This window comes from Rhinatrema bivittatum, chromosome 3 (assembly GCF_901001135.1).
Source record: "Rhinatrema bivittatum chromosome 3, aRhiBiv1.1, whole genome shotgun sequence".
NCBI lineage: Eukaryota > Metazoa > Chordata > Amphibia > Gymnophiona > Rhinatrematidae > Rhinatrema > Rhinatrema bivittatum.
In genome coordinates this window covers 571,970,866-571,989,064 of record NC_042617.1, presented here as the reverse complement: position 1 = coordinate 571,989,064, position 18,199 = coordinate 571,970,866, and the positions used below count along the sequence as shown (strand labels likewise).

Sequence of the window (18,199 nt, the reverse complement as noted above, 5' to 3'; positions counted from 1 at the left end):
AAAACAAACCTGCACACGTTGCATTTATCAGTCCAAAACTCATATTTACCAAAAATATCGCTTGCATACCTTGGCTTACCAGATTTAAAATTAATGGAACTACTTCCTTGCATACTTACTATCGCATATTAAAAACTGCTTTATAGCCTTTGTAAGTGTCTTAGTTCGACCACATAAAAAGCTTAGGGGTAGATTTTATAATTCTACGCGCGCTCATACTTTTGTCAGCGCACCAGGCGTGAACAAAAGTACGCCAGATTTTATAAGATACGCGCGTAGCCGCGCGTATCTTATAAAATCTGGGGTCGGCGCACGCAAGGGGGTGCACATTTGTGCAACTCTGCGCGCGCTGCCTGTTCCCTCCACCCCCCGCACCTTCCCCTCCCTTCCCCTCCCTAACCCCTCCCCCCCCCCGCCCTATCTAGACCCCCCCCTATCTTTATCTGAAAAGTTACTACTGCCTCCGGGCAGTAGTAACTTACGCGCGCTGGCGCGGCAGGCCCCAACACAGGCCGCTGTGTTGGAGCACTCGGCCATGCCCCCGGACCGCCCACACGCCCCAGAACAAGCCCCAATCCGAAACCACGCCCCCTGGCCACGCCCCCAGCTGCCCCTTTTTGCAAGCCCCGGGACTTACGCGCGTCCCGGGGCTTGCACGCACCGCCGAGCCTATGCAAAATAGGCTCGGCGCACGCAGGGGGGGTTTGGGGTAGGTTTTCGGGGGGTACACGCGTATCTTATGCGCGTACCCCTTTGAAAATCTACCCCTTAATCTATAGCTAACATCTTTTTTAAAAAAAAACCACTAAACCCCTGCTTACTATAAAGACAAAAATGATTTTAAACCTATTTTTTTGAGGATATTTACTTCGTTCTTACTTGATATTTGTGTGGCAGTAGTTAACCGCGTGTGTTGGCATCTCTGTGCTTCTCTTTGCCATCAAACCGGAAGTATTAGTTTGACCCAGTGCCATTGGAATGCATTCTTATGTGCTTTATGTATCTAACGTCATCGGACTTACGTTGATATATATAAATAATAAAGTGCTACTTAAGAAAGCAGTTGGCAGTGCTATGTAATTTTAATTTCAAAACTACCAAACTACTTTAAAATAAGAGAAACAGGAAAAATAATCTTAACAAAATTAAAATAGAAGGTATGGCTACAAAAATGTTAAATTAATGTGTGATTATTTGGAATACTAAACTAAGTGTAAAAAAATATATCGACTAAGCATATAGAACTGTGTGAAAAAAATGAAAAGTGTAACCCACGATTATGATACTTCACCAAACCAAGGATAATTACTCCATTCAATTTTAATACAATCTTTGAATATCAATTCTGTGTTTTAACAGTATAGTTATATAAATATATCAATAAGAAATATATATATATATATATATATATATTTAAATATTTTTCTAAAAATGTTGACACCATGACTAAAATGATTTTAATCAATATGAAAAGTTCATCCCATAGTATTAATTAAACTGAAGAAAAGAGACAATCCTTTGGCATAGACAAACAAGCGCGTACCTATGATTGTAATATAATCAAAACTGGAGAAGGTGATGTTAAAAATAGAAACAGAAAAGTGTAAAATCATTGGTCAAAACTGCATGCTAAAACCATTTCTAAAGACAAGTACTCTTTACTCCTACCAGTTATAGGGATACAGATTTTATAAAATGCAATTATAAAAATTCCATAATAAATAATATATTTAAAAAAGCGGTACAACAAGTAATTTATTCATACTAGCACAAATTTATAAGTACACCACAAGGTCAATATCCTGATTAAGCCCATTTGGTGTCAGTGTTAAACTCAAAAATAAATTTCTGTTCTAATCGTAATAAGATTTTATTAAGATCACCACCTCTCCACTTTCTTACCTCCACAGTTCTTAATGACACAGAATCTATATTCTTCAAATAGATGTCCAGCTTTAATTGAATGTTCTACTAGTGGTTTTCCCTCAGATTTCCTATTAATGGCAGTTCTGGGTTCAATTATTCTTTTGATCAAAGACCTGATCGTTTTGCCCACATATATTTTCTTACACGGGCAAATAGCTGCATATACCACACCCTCGCTCTTACAATTTATAAAGCTATCTAGAATAAATTCTTTATTACTAGTGCTAATGACAATGCTCTTAGGGCCAGATTTTAAAAAGGTTACGCGCGCAAATATGGCCGCTGTGCCTAGAGCTTGACCCCTCCCTGCCCCTTTTTGCAAGCCCCGGGACTTACACGCATCCCGGGGCTTTATGCGAGTCTCCGGGCCTTTCTAAAATAGGCTCGGCGTGCGTAGACCCGGTTACGTGCGTAAATACGTAACCCTTTTAAAATCCGACCAATTGAACTTTAGATTCTGGTCAAGACCATTGAGCCATTCATGAAAAATTGTTATGACCACTGGCCACGGCCGTCCGCGGCAGGCTCAACTCACGTCATGTCATGCCTGGCTCTCCACCTCCGGTGCTCTTGATGCGGTGTCCAGTCACTACTGCTGCGTTACTCCCGGCTCTCTGCACTCCACGTGGCGGCTGGGACGCCGCCAACCAGCGCTCCGATCCTGGGCCTCTCTAGGCGCGTGGGCGTGCCATCTTCCCTTCCTTTAAAGGGCCTATGGCGGGAACTCCGGGTTCGTCCCTGGCTGATGACATCATTGACCCGGGATATTTAAACCTTACCTCTAGCCACCACTAACCGACTTAGCACCGAGTTCCTTGGTTCCTATTGGTGCCATATTCTCTCCACAGACCGGTTGTTCCTGTCGTCGGACCTCTGCACTTCTTCTGGGTTTCTCTCTCAGCATCTCCCATTCCACAAGCCCTGGCTCAGCACAACCTAACTGGACTCTCTCTCTCAGCGCTTCCCGCTCCTCAGGGCCAGGCTCAGCGCAACCTTACCTGGACTGTCTCTCAGCACCTCCCGCTCCGCGGGTCCTGGCTCAGCACAACCTAACCTGTACGCTCTCTTAGTGCTTCCCACTCTGCGGGCCCTGGCTCAGCGCAACCTAACCTGGACTCTCAGTGCTTCTCGCTCTGCGGGCCCTGGCTCTGCGCAACCTAACCTGGACGCTCTCTCAGCACTTCCTGCTCTGCAGGCCCTGGCTCAGCACAACCTAACCTGTACGCTCTCTCAGCACTTCCTGCTCTGCAGGCCCTGGCTCATCGCAACCTAACCCGGACGCTCTCTCAGCACTTCCTGCTCTGCGGGCCCTGGCTCAGTGCAACCTAACCTGGACGCTCTCTCAGCACTTCCTGCTCTGCAGGCCCTGGCGCTGCGCAACCTAACCTGGACTCTCTCTCAGCGCTTCCCGCTCCTCGAGCCAGAGTCAGCGCATTCTACTTGTGAGCTCCAACCGCAGTGTCCGCTGCTCCTGGGAATCCCCACGGTACTTCTCCTTGAGGACTTTTGCTACAGCGCCTTCTCTCTTCGGGAGTTGGCTCAGCGCCGTGCACCTCCAGACTGGGTCTCGGTGCCCCGCTCCTCGGGGCATCCTTCTGCACTGCCACTATAGAGGACCCTGTCATCGGCTTGCCGTGTCCCAGGCAGTACCCCTGCACTGCTACCCTCCAGGCACCTGCTTCAGCGGTTCCCCGCTCTAGCTTTTATCCAGCGGACTACAGGTCGTGTCTCTTCATCTGCATCTCCTCATCTCGAGGCCACTCCCACGTGGTCCTGCTCTACTCCCTTCAGAGTACTCCCTTCAGAGTACTCCCTGAGACTCTTTCTCTTCCCACCTCCTGCGGTGCTCCTTTCTCGAACTGTGCCTAACCTCTCTGACACTCTCTGCACCCACTCGCCTGCCCTCTCCGGGACCAGCCACACAGGGGCGCTTGCAAGTCCTGCCGGCCCCGGCACCCAAGGGCTCAACCTGCGGGGAACGAGGGTCAGCACAGGTGAAGTCCCAGCTTGCCTCTGTTCCCAGCCAGCCTTGCCTCCTGACCTGTGGGGCCCAACCCCTCAGGTACTAACAACCCCACCTCGGGGCAAGGGTCCACAATTCCTAACAAAAATAAGCACAGCTTCACAATAAAGGAAGCAGCATTAAACCACATATGCTTTGCCAAACCATTTTTTTGATTACTAATTTGGGCTGTGTGTTATTTGTTGACACCATGTTTCTTTGTTTATTGCAATAATGTAGAAATGTTTGTAGTAAAGAAGAGATAACGACTGTGAGTTTTGAAACATCATTGACAAAACCAGTCTGATAATTAAGGTATAGTTCTGGAAAGAATATTCTTTGTAGCAAAAATAGTTTTTTTTTAGGTCTATGTCAATTTGAGTTTTGAATTATTATTTATTATGATTTTATATTTTATAAATATTCATGATTTTATATGTTTTAATTTATATTTTCTATAATTGTAGCCCCTGAAGCAGCTCGGTCATAAGAGCGAAACTCAGCCAGAGTCGGACATTACTGTTCACTGCACACAGTTTAAATAAAGAATCCCTTTTTACCAATCATCTTCTTTAAGTTAGAGGTGTTTCAGGGGTGTAACTGGGAGGAGTTGAGTTATCCAACTAATTTAGTCACCTAATGTAGCTGGATAACACTTGTCAGGTCAAACAACTGTCCTTAAGTTAGGCAGATAGTTATCCGCTAACTTTAAGATAGCTGGCTATATTTAATAGTGCGGCTGTACTATTGAATATCCCTCCAAAGTTTAACTATATAAGTTTATTTGGCTAATTTAGCTATCTGGATAGTGACTGAATATGAACCTCTACGTGACCTGTAGAGCATGCGTGTTAAAACCCAATAGCGCAGCTTAGTGCACCTGCCCCATATTGTGCCTTTCAACTTCTGTTAATGGAGCAGATTTCAGAAAAATCATTTTGATGTTGTTTGTTTGAGATGGAGAATGGCAGGAAAAAGATGCTAAAATCTTCAGCTTGAAAACTAAATTAAGACTTTTTCCACTTCTTTAGATTTAAGAATTGCCCGTGTTGTTATTTCTGCTAAAGAATGTTCAAGGAATGAGGTTTATACATTGAGTTCTGAACATAGGTAGTTTAAAAAAAGTAAAAGTGTAGCATTTTAAAATCTTATCTTTTTTCAGGCATCGTATCGCCGTGCACGACAACAACATGGAAATGAAGACAGATATTTATTATTAGCGACAATGCGCAGAGCAATATGATATTGTATGTCTATTGCACTTGCCTAAGTTCTTTTTGATCTAGCATGGCCCCGGTGATAGACATGGACACTAATAGGCAACCCGTTAAGCAATAGAGGGCCAGGGCACTGCTAAACCTGCCATACCTTCTTGTGGTAGTTGAGAATCCATGAAATATTCTTCCATTGCTATTGGTATTGGTGTTTGCTTTCATGGTGATGCCATACTGCTGGAAATACCACTACAAATAGTGTGGTGGAGTCCCCGTGGAGGTAAGGACTGCAGCTCTCTGTCATACTGAGACTGCATCTTATCCCTTCGGCTCTTTGGTAGGTCTAGGTATACTGCCAACATTTCGGGGGCATGTCAGACTTCTAAGTTATTTCCTTCCTTAATAGGCATATTGCATTATCTTGTAGCCCTGTACAACCATAGGACGGCACTTCAGCCTCGTTAACTTTGGAGTCTGACATTGATTGCTTCAGATACTGTGACATACTGATTTTTCAAGGAAAGCAATAACTTGGTTCAGCAATCTGACACTCTGTACCAGCCTCCAGTTTAGTCCTTCCAGGAGGCCAGTTTTGTATCATTAATCCAGTGCTGTGGGTTTGGAGGGGCAGGTTTTCAGCTGGGACACCTTGAAGTGCAGGAGGATAGGCCTCGGATTCAGAGCTGTACCGCGTTTGATGCTCATAGGACGTTGCTTGTTACCAGGCCTTTTCTGCTGAACAGTTGCAGAATGAAGCTGCCAAAATTCAGCTCAGCCCTGCATCTGCCCAGGAAGTCAGCGAGCCAGGTCTAGAGTCGGCTGCCAATGCCAAGCTGGACGACCTACAGCAGTCCTGGGAAACCCTAAAGAATGTGGTGAGTAAGGGCGGGAAAACTCAGAAATGTCTTAACTGTGCAAAAACCAAAAAAATTGCAGAACTTTCGTTGCCTTTTTAGATGTTTCCAAAACACATTTGGGGCACATTTGAGTAGTGAGCAAAAATGTTTTGGTAAAAGAAATTGTGCAAAATTGGAAATTGATTGTAGGGGCGAGTAATATTGACTTTGTGCAAAATTTAAAGTTTGCATAAAAATGCAGGCAGTTTCTACAACTCTGTACTGGAACAAAAAAAATCCTGCTAAAATGATTGCAAATCTTGTGCAATTCTGAAATGTCACAAGTTTTCCCTGGGGCATAAATATTGATGCTAATCAGGCTTGGACCAATGTCTTCTGCCCTGCAGTTATTTGTGATCCTGACAATGCTGCTTGGAAAGAAATGTTTACTACATAACTAGAAGGGAAATGAGCCCGTTCGTTATCTATTTATTTATTTATTCTAGCTTGATATTCCGCTATACCACTAAAGTTCCAATGTGAATAACAAAATGCAAAGTACAATAAACTATAAAATAGGTCTAAGGACATCCCGTAAGCTCTATAATCAATGAAATTCCCGCTCAGCCTCGTATCTAAACCCTCTCATGCCAGCTACAATCAAAGCTGCTAGAAGATCAAACTACTTGAAATCATGGATATGATTAAGAGGCAGCATTTCTGAAAGAGAGCAAGACGCTGGATGTTTCAAAGAAATGGCAGGGCTTCATAAGAGCGCCTGCCAGAGAGGGAACAGAGGCTACTTTATGAGACTGTCAGGCATTCAGCGTGACATGACAGATAGCCATTGCTTCACCCAGCACACTGAATGAGATTTGCTGAGGACCTGTGGTGATCCACATGTGTTGGTTACAAATGTAAAGAGAGTAGATGGCTCTTCACTGATGAAGCTGTAGGTGCACTCCTTTGTTTATTTATAAATAACTGGGTCTTGACCAACCGGGTTGTTATATCAGCCTTTTGAAATGTGGCATGTTTTTCAGGAGCTTACAGGGGCAGGTGCTGTTCGGAGTCCTACATTGCTATAATATTATAAATCATAGAATGCCTTTGTATTCAATTAGCTTGTGGGCATCCCTAGATCCATGGTGAGACTGCACCTTGAGTACTGTGTACAGTTCTGGTCACTGCATCTCAAAAAAGATATAGTTGCACTGGAGAAGGTACAGAGAAGGGCGACCAAAATGATAAAGGGGATGGAACAGCTCCCCTATGAGGAAAGGCTGAAGAGGTTAGGGCTGCTCAGCTTGGAGAAAAGATGACTGAGGGGGGATATGATAGAGGTCTTTATAATCATGAGAGGACTAGAATGGGTAAATATGAATCGGTTATTTACTCTTTCAGATAATAGAAGGACTAGGGGGCATTCCATGAAGTTAACATGTAGCACATTTAAAACTAATCGGAGAAAATTCTTTTTCACTCAACGCACAATAAAGCTCTGGAATTTGTTGCCAGAGGATGTGGTTAGTGCAGTTAGTATAGTGGGGTTTAAAAAAGGTTTGGATAAGTTCTTTGAGGAGAAGTCCATTACCTGCTATTAATTAAGTTGACTTAGGGAATAGCCACTGCTATTAATTGCATCAGTAGCATGGGATCTTCTTAGTGATTGGGTAATTGCCAGGCTCTTGTGGCCTGGTTTGGCCTCTGTTGGAAATAGGATGCTGGGCTTGACCTGACCCAGTATGGCAATTTCGTATGTTCTTATGAAGAAAAATCCTAAAACAGACTGTGAACAGGGCAGGTTTTATTAAATCACACCGCTACAAAATTCCCACAACACATTAATTCAGGGTTTCCCAAACCTGTCTTGAGACTCTGTAGTATGCTAATGTATCTCATGCATATTCACTGTGGTTATCCTGAAAACCTGACTGGTTGTGGGATCCCCAGGACAGGTTTGGGAAGCCCTGCATTAAACAGTACATTAGCTTGGGGTGTTAATTCGGCAAGGCATCAACCATTCAAAAAAAAAACAAAAAAAACTACTTAGAGTCTTTTCTTCCACTAAAGCTGTCCACCTTTTCCTGCCACCCACTGCTCTCCTGAAAGTCTAACCCACTTGTAGGAGTGCAGCCAAGCCGGCAGCTGCTGCAAATCTTAAAGTGGATTTGCATTATTCCTGATGGGTCAGGGCCAGCTCTTGTGGTGCAGGGTCCTTACTCATCCTGGGATCCAGTGCTCTGCTGCTCCTCCGCTTTTGGTTCCTCCTCCCTCGGGGAAACCAGCGGTGTTGTTTCTTTGCTGCTGGATCCGTGCCCCTCCACATCCCCCTTCTCCTGGGGTCCAGCTCTCCAGGATTCGGTCTTCCCTGACTGAGGTGGGTGGGGGGGGGGGGGAATCCTTTACACACACAGATTTTAGATTTGCTAGGCCTATAGCCCGCCATGCCTTTCAGATATGATCATGGGGCATTCATTCACCCAACGATTTTATATGGTTATACTTCCCCAGAACTTCCAATAAGGGCCAATTCTATGGAATAAAAATGCTGCACCTTTTTACGTACTATGACCGATAGCGAGGTTTTAAAAAAGATGTTAAAAACGTGGTTGTATCAACAAGCATTCGGTGGAAGTCGCAGTGCTTTGCAGCAGGAGTATTATCATTATTTTTGTTCTTATGTTGCGGTTTTAGTTTTTGTAATTATGGTATAATATGAATTGCATTATTAGATTTTATTAGATTATTTATATTGGATTTTTTTGGATTATATTATACAGGAGTATTTATATTTTGTTTTATTAATTTAAAATGTATTTTGATATTACTTGTCAATTGCATTGACCTTTGGATTAACGATTGCTGAACACTGTAAAATAAAATAAATAAATAGATAAATAAATAGAGTAGTCCTTTCATATAGTGCTGCCTTTCAGGTTTCCCTATTTTAGGGCCATGAAACATAACAGTCCAGTAGTTCCGCTTAGCCAAAAAACTGCTGCCTCCGCTTGAGCTGCCCAGAGGCACCAGGTCCTGCACAGCCAGAACACTTTTGCTGCTTTGCCCCCACGTCTGCACGAAATCCCAGTGTGTTTGATTGACAGTAAAGGAGGCAGGCAGTAGCAGTGACCCCCCCGGCTGTGCAGTACCCCAGCTCCTCCTGCCTCTGGCTCAGTTGCATGCAGATACCAGAGCCCTGTCCAGCAAGAGTACGGCATAGGGATGGACATGTGATATAGGATTAGCTATTTGACAGGCGAACGATCGACCTTCTGTAGCCAATGGAAAGCTTTTTCTTGTCTGCCCGTCTTCTACCACCTTATCTAATTAAAACCGTAACGAAGAAAGACTGCAGGAACATCTTCCCTTGCCCCCATCTCATGTCAGGGGTAAAGTAGAATTCAACCATAAAAGTGAATTTGCCGGCCCTCGGATCTGCAAAGTTTGAGTTGATTCTGTTTTTGGCAACAGAGGGCCGGGCATCCTTCTCTGTCAGCAACAACAGCAAACAAAAAATGAATGTGTCTCATATGGGAGCCACTGTAGGTGGGTGGGGACAGCGGGGTGTGGCGCATGCAGTGTCTGCTTACGGGTTTTCTTTTTGTTGCTTTTCTTCTCAGATAAGTGAGAAACAGCGCTCTCTGTATGAGGCTCTTGAACGTCAGCAGAAATACCAAGACTCGCTTCAGTCCATATCTACGAAGATGGAGGCCGCGGAAGCGAAACTGAATGGGAGTGTCGAGCCTCACAAGAGCCCAGAAAGCCAGCTGAGCGAACACCAGGTGGAAAATGAAGCTGACCGGGGCTTTGTTTCCTGTTTACTGTAATTAGGCAGAGGTGGACAGCCCAAGGGGTATCAGCCCGTGTCCTGCACTTGGATAAGTAACAAATCTGACCTTCAAAATTTGGTCCAAGGATATTAAATATCTGGGAGGGAGATATTGGCAGGCTGGTGGAGAGAGAGCCTTCACTTAGCAGAAAAGCTTTCTCGGGTTCCCTCTGTGACCTTCAGCTTAAACCTAAAGTCAGGAGAGAAAGGGGAGAAAGACAGTATGTGAAGGTACTCCCCTGACTTTCTAAATTCACCGTTGTAGCCCCTCGCCCATGCCCCCACGCCTTCTACTCTGGAAAGGAAAATAGGTGATAGTGGATATGGTGTGCCATCTACAGCATGGGAGGAGTGTGATGACATCTGTGCCATGGCCCTTCCTCTTCCAGGTGGGAAGAGCAGGAGAGAGAAATAAATGTGGGGGTACATGGATGCCAATGTACTAACCCACAGGTCTTGGGTCATTTTCTTGCAGAGCTTTGCTACCCATGCAAATTAGGTTTACTTTAATTGCATCATTTATATTCTGCCCTCCACAACTTAGGCCGTTCCAAGATTAGAACACAGAGAGGGTAATTTTGTAACAGTGCGTGTTGGGCTAAAGTCTATGCAGACCTTAAAAATGCCAGATTTTCAAAGTCAGCATACACACATAGGGGCAGATTTTCAAAGACCTACGCGCAGGGGGGTTACGCACACTGGGCCTATTTTCAAAAGGTCTGGCAGTGAGCGTACAGCCCCAGGGACATGCGTATGTCCCCGGCTTTTCTGAATGGGCGGGCAGGGGACGGGGGTGAGACAGGGCGGGGCAGACAGTCCAGGGCTGTCCGGGAGGTGTGGCCGAGGACTCTGGCACAGGGGGATCGGGTTGCACGCACAAATGTACACCCGCATGTATGTTTTAAAATCTGCCCCATATTGCTTTGAAAATTCCCAGCTAAATGGGCTGGAATATAAACTAACCCACAGAAATCTATGCTTGGATCTGTTGAAGGCGTAACTTGTGTGAATTAATTACATGCATTCTTTTTAAAATACAAAAGTATATGCATAAATCTCAACTCTACTCCAGTTCCACCCACTCCGAATGCCTATCCCCAGTTTGCATAAACGGAGGCAGAAAATCACCCGCTCTTACGTGAACTGAACCCCGGGCTGTTTTATAACTGTGTTTTATGCACATCCGTGGCTTTGAAAATAAGGATGTAAAAGACAGCAATACAGATTGGCTCTTGACCCACTACCTCCTTCTGATGAGTTGGGTACCAAAGTTTCACACAAAAGCATGCTAGAGGGCCTGGCACAAAAAGATAACGACATCTTTTTGCAAAAAAACAATCAGCGAAGGTGTTCACATGCACTGGGTTTAGTGAAAAGTCACAATTAGTGAGCTGCATCACAGCATCTCATAAACTTTGCATTTGAATACAATTTTTCATGTAGCTAATTAGGCGTGACATTTTGCTATCTGCAAACTCAAAACCTGCAAAACATTTCAACGAGACAAAACCCCATACTTTTAGGGGGTTGCTCGTGAAGCCTCATTGGTGACGTTTTTAGCACATCGGACAGTGGTGCGCTTGGGAGTCAGGAGAGGGAAGGAGACAATGAGGCAGTCAGTGGGGGACAAGAGGGAAAGAAATAGCAAGCGTGTGACATCAAGAAAAAAGAGTTTGTATTGGAATGATTTTTGGGCGAAGAGGATTAAGAATGGATCAGTACGGTTTTCTTACTCACATGGATGTGTTATAATTCGTGCTTTGTCACTTAAATTCATACAGATCTAGTGCTAAGCCCAAACTCTACATGAAGTGTGCTTTACCTCATCACAGAGCACTTCTGCCTTTACAAGGCAATGGGAGTGCCTTTCTGTACAGCACAAACCCAAATAAAGCGTGCATCTTTATTTTTACACTTTGAATGCAGGCTCTTCCAGCAGGTTGTCTAGACTTTGTGAACTGAATTCCGAAGCACTTCAATGCATTTTATATATTCTAATAATGTTTTTAGTCATCCCACCCCTGGAATGCCGCAGGGCCAACTCTGGTACCTTCTGTTAGTTTTCTGTGGGAAATAATTTCTGCATCTTCAAGTTATGTGAAAGACGTCACTTTACAAAAATAAAATTCACTGGTGGAAAGAACAACATTGTCAGGCCCATATTTAAAGAGGCTTAAATTTCCTGTCCCTCTGCTCAGATAAATTGGGAATATTGCAAGGACATTCTGAGGCAGGGCTAAATTCAGAGTTATCCGGATGAGTTTGATCATAGTAGAGAATAGGCCTGAAGTTATGCAGGTACCTGCACTTGGATAACTTTAATCTTAACCAGCTATATTCCTAATATTGCAAGTTAAGTAAAAAAATTAAAAAAATGAACAAACCCTTTTTGGGCCAACTCTACACACCCCACACTCAACCCTAGGTCACAAAATACTTAAAAATAAATTTGGGAGCACAGTGACAATGTCCCCAGCCCCACCTCCCAAAGTAAAAAAGAAATAAAGTCCTGGCCGCAGCAGCCCTAGCAACATTACCCATCCCACCCTGGTGAAAGAAATCCCTGGTATCATTGCTCAGAGCAAGGCTGGAGGCTGCACTCTGAGAGATTTTGACAGTTTAGGTGGTTCTGAGTGTGGTGGGAGGCTTTGAGTAGGAGTTGGGCGTTTCCAAGCGTGGCGAGAGGCCGTGGGTAGGGGTTGGGTGGATCCAAGCTTGACGGGAGGCCATGGGTAGGAATTGGGTGGATCCGAGCTTGACGGGAGGCCGTGGGTAGGAGTTGGGCGCATCCAAGCGTGGCAGGAGGCCTTGGGTAGGAGATGGGTGGTTCCGAGCGTGGCGGGAGGCCGTGGATAGAAGTTGGGCAGTTCCAAGCGTGGCGAGAGGCCGTGGGTAGGAGTTAGGCGGTTCCGAGTGCGGCGGGAGGCCGTGGGTAGGAGTTGGGCGGTTCTGAGTGTGGCGAGAGGCCATGGGTAGGAGTTTGGTGGTTCCGAGTGTGGTGGGATGCTGTGGGTAGGAGTTGGGCAGTTGTGAGTGTGGCGAGAGGCTGAGGGTAGGAGTGCAAGTGTGGCAGGAGATCTGGATGGCTGTAGAGGCTGAGGTGGGGCAAGAGGAGGCCCAGAGCCAGGACTTTATTTTTAATGTTAGATAGGGGAGTTTGCATCAGACCATCATGGCCAAGACTTTGGTTTTTGGTTTTAGGGTGTGGGGGGGGGGGGAGGTGTCAAGTGCCGTGACCTGACTGATTTTTAAGTATTTTGGGGGCTGGAAGGGGTATTTTTTTGATTGGTGATTTACATACCTAGATTAAGTTAAACCCCATCTATTAAACCAACTTTGAGACTTTAAGTTATTACCCTGAGTACACTTTCATTTACCTTATCTGTCTTCTCTTGACTAGATTGTAAATTCCATGGAACAAAGGTTGTCTCTTACATGTTCAGTACAGCACTGCATATGTTTTGTAGCACTATAGAAATGACCAATAGTAGCGGAAATACCACTTGTTGCAGCTCGGGGAACTGATACTGGGTTTGCTTCTGCCTCCACAGGCGTTAATGGATGAGGTTTTACGTTTGCAAGGAGAAATCAGTGAGCTCCAGGCATCATTCGCTGAGGAGCTGTTGTCAGAATCCCCGGACTCCGACACAGCTGATCAGTTGGCCTTGCAGTCTACGCTCACGGTCCTAGCGGAGAGGATGGCCACCATCCGCATGAAAGCTTCCGGAAAACGTCAGCTCTTAGAGGTAAAAGCAATGACAAGTATTTCACTACAGTGCTTACATTTTTTGTCCAAGCTTTTTAACATTTTTCAAAAGGTCAGTAAAGGTGATGTGCTTCCGAGAAGAGCAAAATTCAGAATTAAAAAGAGGCAATTTATATTTTTTGGGTAGTTTGAATTATAACTGGTATATTAATCTGTATTCTCTACTGTCATTATTGAAAAAGTCTTACAAAGTCCACATTTTCAAGTAGCATTATAAGTTTAGTTGTAAAGTCACTTGTAGGAAGACAAAATCTTAAGTAAAAGCTGTAAAAATTCCCCCCAAAAAACTTGTACAAATCTTGCAGGGTCATTCTTCAAAATGCGTTAGGGCGCTAACGCCCGCGATAACACATATGTAATTTACCGCGTTGCGAGATGCGTATGCAAATTTTTACATTTTAGTCAAAAGGGAAGAGTTTATGACCCTGAGGGATGTTTAACATTGCATGTGATAGCTTAACACCAGAAATAACTACACCTTTTTTCCTGGTGTTGAGCTGTGCAAAATGCCTGAAGTGAGAGAGAGAGAGGGAGAGCACCTGTGGGATAGCAGACATATTAGTCAACTATTTATACCACTGTAGGAGGGTTGATAGCACCTAGGTAGAGAGTTCATCAAGCTAGGGCAAGAAAACATTGTAGAAATCTCATCTTTCTGTACCTTTCCTCACTCCAAATCACATCAAATGTTCACTGATGGGTACTGTGCTGTTCGTATGTCTCACTGTGCATGTAAAACCGGCCTCCAAAACCCTAGACCACCACCAAAACCTCACCTCGAGTTACTACATGACCCTCCTACAGTGGTATAAATAGTTGACGTATAGGCGCGCCTTATAGTGTTATGGTATTGCACAGGGTGATATTACCCCTCATTTAACTAAATCCCGTCCAAACTCCTCTCTGAGCCCACCCCTCCCAAAAATTTGCATTCGCGCTGTGCGTTACAGTTTTTTTCTCATGCGTTAATGCGATAATGCATTATCGCATGCGTTAACGCCATAACACATTTTGATAAATGACCCCATTAGTTTCCAAAAAAAACAGATTCAGAATAAAGCAGATAGGCAGTGCTGAGTCTCTCATTTTATTTTCAGGTGTCCACAAAGACAACTATGGTAGCAAAACAAAGTCCTGCCCTTTCTTTTTCAGGGCTATGTTGAAAAGTTTGATCCTCACAGTGGGCCCTGAAAACATCTACAAAATAAAGTGAAATGTAACGAAGCACTGAGAAGCAGATGTACTAAACTGAGCTAATATAGGCTGCTAACATTTCTGTCCCTCCCCTAAGTTAAAAGTTAAATTCTTTTCTCCTTTTTCAGGTCCTTCTCTTCTTGAGTACAATTATACATAAGTACTCGTCCTTTCTCTTCCCCTGCTCCCCAGTTTAACCCTCCCCTGTTTAATGTATTTTCCGTTAAGTTTCAGTGTAAACCGATATGATGTTGGCCACGAATATCGGCATAGAAAAGCTGTCAAATAAATAAATAAATAGCATATAAATGCTGTGTTTTACATGCATATTAACGGCTGATGTCAATGAGATACAAATGAGTCATACGTTGCTATAGGTGATAAAGTACATGTATAAAAGTATGCATGTTACTATGAACGGTAATGCATAAACTTGACTACTCCTCGAGGTATAGTTAAGGGTTTTTTTATAATAATGGCAGAAAAAGACCACATGGTCCATCCACCCCAACTACTTTGCTCTACAATCCCTTCCGCTCCCTCCAGAGATCTACAGTGCACATCCCATGCTTTTTTGAATTTAGATACTATCCTGGTCTCAACCAGCCCCACTGGAAGGCTGTTCCATGCATCTACCAATCGCTCTGTAAAGAAATATTTCCTTAAATTACTCCTGAGTCTACCCCAGTTCACCCTCATCCCATGAGTCCCTGTTCAAGAGCCTCCTTTCCACTGAAAGAGGCTCGCCTCCTGTGCATGGAAACCTTGAGATATTTTAATGTCTCTACCATATCTCCCCTACCTCGCTTTTCCTCTAGCTCTTTAAATATTTCCCATATGCTTTAGAATGAGGACCACTGACCATTTTAGTAGCCACCCTCTGGATCGACTCCATCTGGTATATTTGAGGGTGTGGTCTCCCGAATTGTACACAGTACTCCAGATGAGGTCAGATCAGGCTCTTTTACAGGGGCAGTATCACAACAGGGACAGGATATGCCTATAGCACAGGTTCAGTAATTAATTGGTAGCATTCTGTCAAGGAATCAGAAGTCATGGTACTTGGTTTTGGTTTTCTTTCTGTAATATTTATCTTCTCGTGATTGTGATTTGGAATTCCTCTATAATTATGCTAGGTTGCCTCATTTTCTGTTTTGTTTCTGTGGGACGTATGATTGCATCTCTTTCCTCTCCAGGTTATCTTGAAGTTGTAAATTCAAACTCTGCAAATTAAAGATGTAAACAGGAGCTGACTCCTCTGCGTTGGCTCCCGATCCAGTCAAGAATCAAATATAAGATCTTAACGTTGCTTTGTTAATGAATTAATGCCACAGGCACAGCGTGGCTGGGAACAGAATGACATATCTACATGCTTTCATGTGCTTTGCATTTGGCAAAGAAAGGACTCCTAGAAGTCACCACAATCCATCGAGCTCATTTAGACAAAATCAGAGATCACGCTTATTCTGTTGCAGGGCCGATTATTTGGAATTCAGTGCCCGAAAAGCTAAGAGTAATAATACCAGATATGAACTTATTTTAAAAAGCCTTGAAAACATGGCTCTTTCCGCAAGCCTTTGGAGCACTCAAGGAATATATCATTGAGAAACCCTTTTTTATTGCTGTGGGACATTAAGCATGAATAATTGGTCATTGACTTTTGTACCATCTAAGAATCTGACTTGAAACGTCTGTTTGGCCTGTTTTATGTTGATTTGTATGTATGTTTTAAATTGGAAGCCCCTACGATTTAAAATAAGTACTGGCACTATGACTGACCGCAATATGCTAAACATATACAGAAATATTTCAGGTTTGTTTAGGTTTTTTGGATTGGATAAAAATGACTTTTTTGGGAATGACTGGGTAAGAGAAAGTAAATGCTGACTTTGAAACTATGGCTGCCGCTTTTGTGCAATTAGGAGAGGTTCAGTGAACGGTTGGAAGAACAGCGGCAGGAGCAGGCTCTGCAGAGGTATCGCAGTGAGGCCGACGAGCTGAACCATTGGCTGCTGAGCACCAGGGCCGCGCTGGACAGCGCCCTGCGTGCCTTTGAGGAACCCATGGACATGGAAGCTGAACTCACCGATTGCCAGGTAAAGTCACGCACGTTGACACTGAAAGCGCAAGCAGTCAGTGAGCCTCAGCAGTCAAAGGATAATAGGGTCATTTTCAAAGATAACCGGGTATGTACCTGTGGAGAAATCTCCTTTGAAAATCCCCCCCCCCCCCCCCCCCAGCAGGCTAAGGGCAGGCCGAGTGATGTATGTGCAGGGATTTTTCATTATGAAAACCCTGGGACTGTTGCACCCCACGTTACCCCCATGCACTTTGCACCTGCAACATACAGGGAGTAAAGATTCCTCGTGCACTGGCTTGGAGGCACAGTGGGGAGCCTGAAAATTGGCCTCAGGGGCAGGGGATAAACAGTTCCCAGAATGTTAAATCCCAAAAGATAGCCTATATGTCTTGATAGGGCAGTGACAGCCCTGTGCCATTGCAGTGCAGATGAACTCAAGTTCAGTTCCCAGCCCCAGGGCCTGGGGGATGCTGTGGGAGCTCCCTCCACAGCCCACAGACATCCTAGAAGAGCGACACCTTGTGGCTGACTCAGGAACACAACTTGTGCAACGTTCTGGAGAGGGCTGCCGTCTGTGCCTTGCAGGCGGAGGAGGACTATTGCAGCAATGACTGGGCCAGCTTGGGGTGGGGGGAGAGAGGGAAAGTAGAGAAGCCCATGTAATTGTGAATGACGGCTCAGGGTAATGGTTGCCCAGTTTGAGGGAAGCCCAACGGAGCACTTGTTACACATTCATCTCAGAAGGGCTTGCACAGTTGCTGCTGTCCGCAGTTGATTTTCATTGTATTTATCTTTGCCTACCCCAAGGTGAAGACAATCATGCCGGGATGGTAAAGCCAGCAGAGCTCTGACTTCCAAAGTCGTCCCAGTGTCTCCTGCGCACCCGGAGAATCACTGAAACGTAGCAGGCCTTTGAGTCGGTCTCGTTCGAATGTTTTCGGAAGTCTTGCATTCATTTTACCAATGCGTTATCCTATTTGGGAAAGAACTTTCTTGGTGTTTTTCTTGAGGCCTGTGGCATGGCATGGAGGGCGCCATCTGCCACGTAAACGTGCCTACAACAATCAAAGCATTGCAGTTATTAGGGAATGTAATGTGTCAGGCTCTGAGTCCAGACACTTTCTCAGGCTATTAAGGCTCTTCTACCATTCTCCGTCCATGGGGAAAACGCTTAGTACATCAGGCCCTAAGCAAGATAAGTGCCCTTGCCAGCTCAAGAGTCTCACTTGCTCACCTGGAGAATGATTTCTCATTATGGATGCTGTTCAAAAAAAAAATAATAATAAAGGAGCTTTGAGAATGAAACTTCAAAAGGCTAAGTCACAACGTAAATGGTTATCACCTATTGA

The 18,199-nt window shown here is 44.5% G+C and overlaps 1 protein-coding gene across 1 annotated transcript in view; it reads left to right on the top strand.

Moving 5' to 3' along the window:
* The window catches only part of SYNE1 (spectrin repeat containing nuclear envelope protein 1), a 966,955-nt gene that overhangs the window by 714,079 nt on the left and 234,677 nt on the right, over positions 1-18,199 (top strand). Inside the window, 4 exon segments of the mRNA XM_029596918.1 lie at positions 5,886-6,017; positions 9,602-9,763; positions 13,362-13,556; positions 16,693-16,866. Coding sequence (XP_029452778.1) covers positions 5,886-6,017; positions 9,602-9,763; positions 13,362-13,556; positions 16,693-16,866 — 663 coding nt within the window.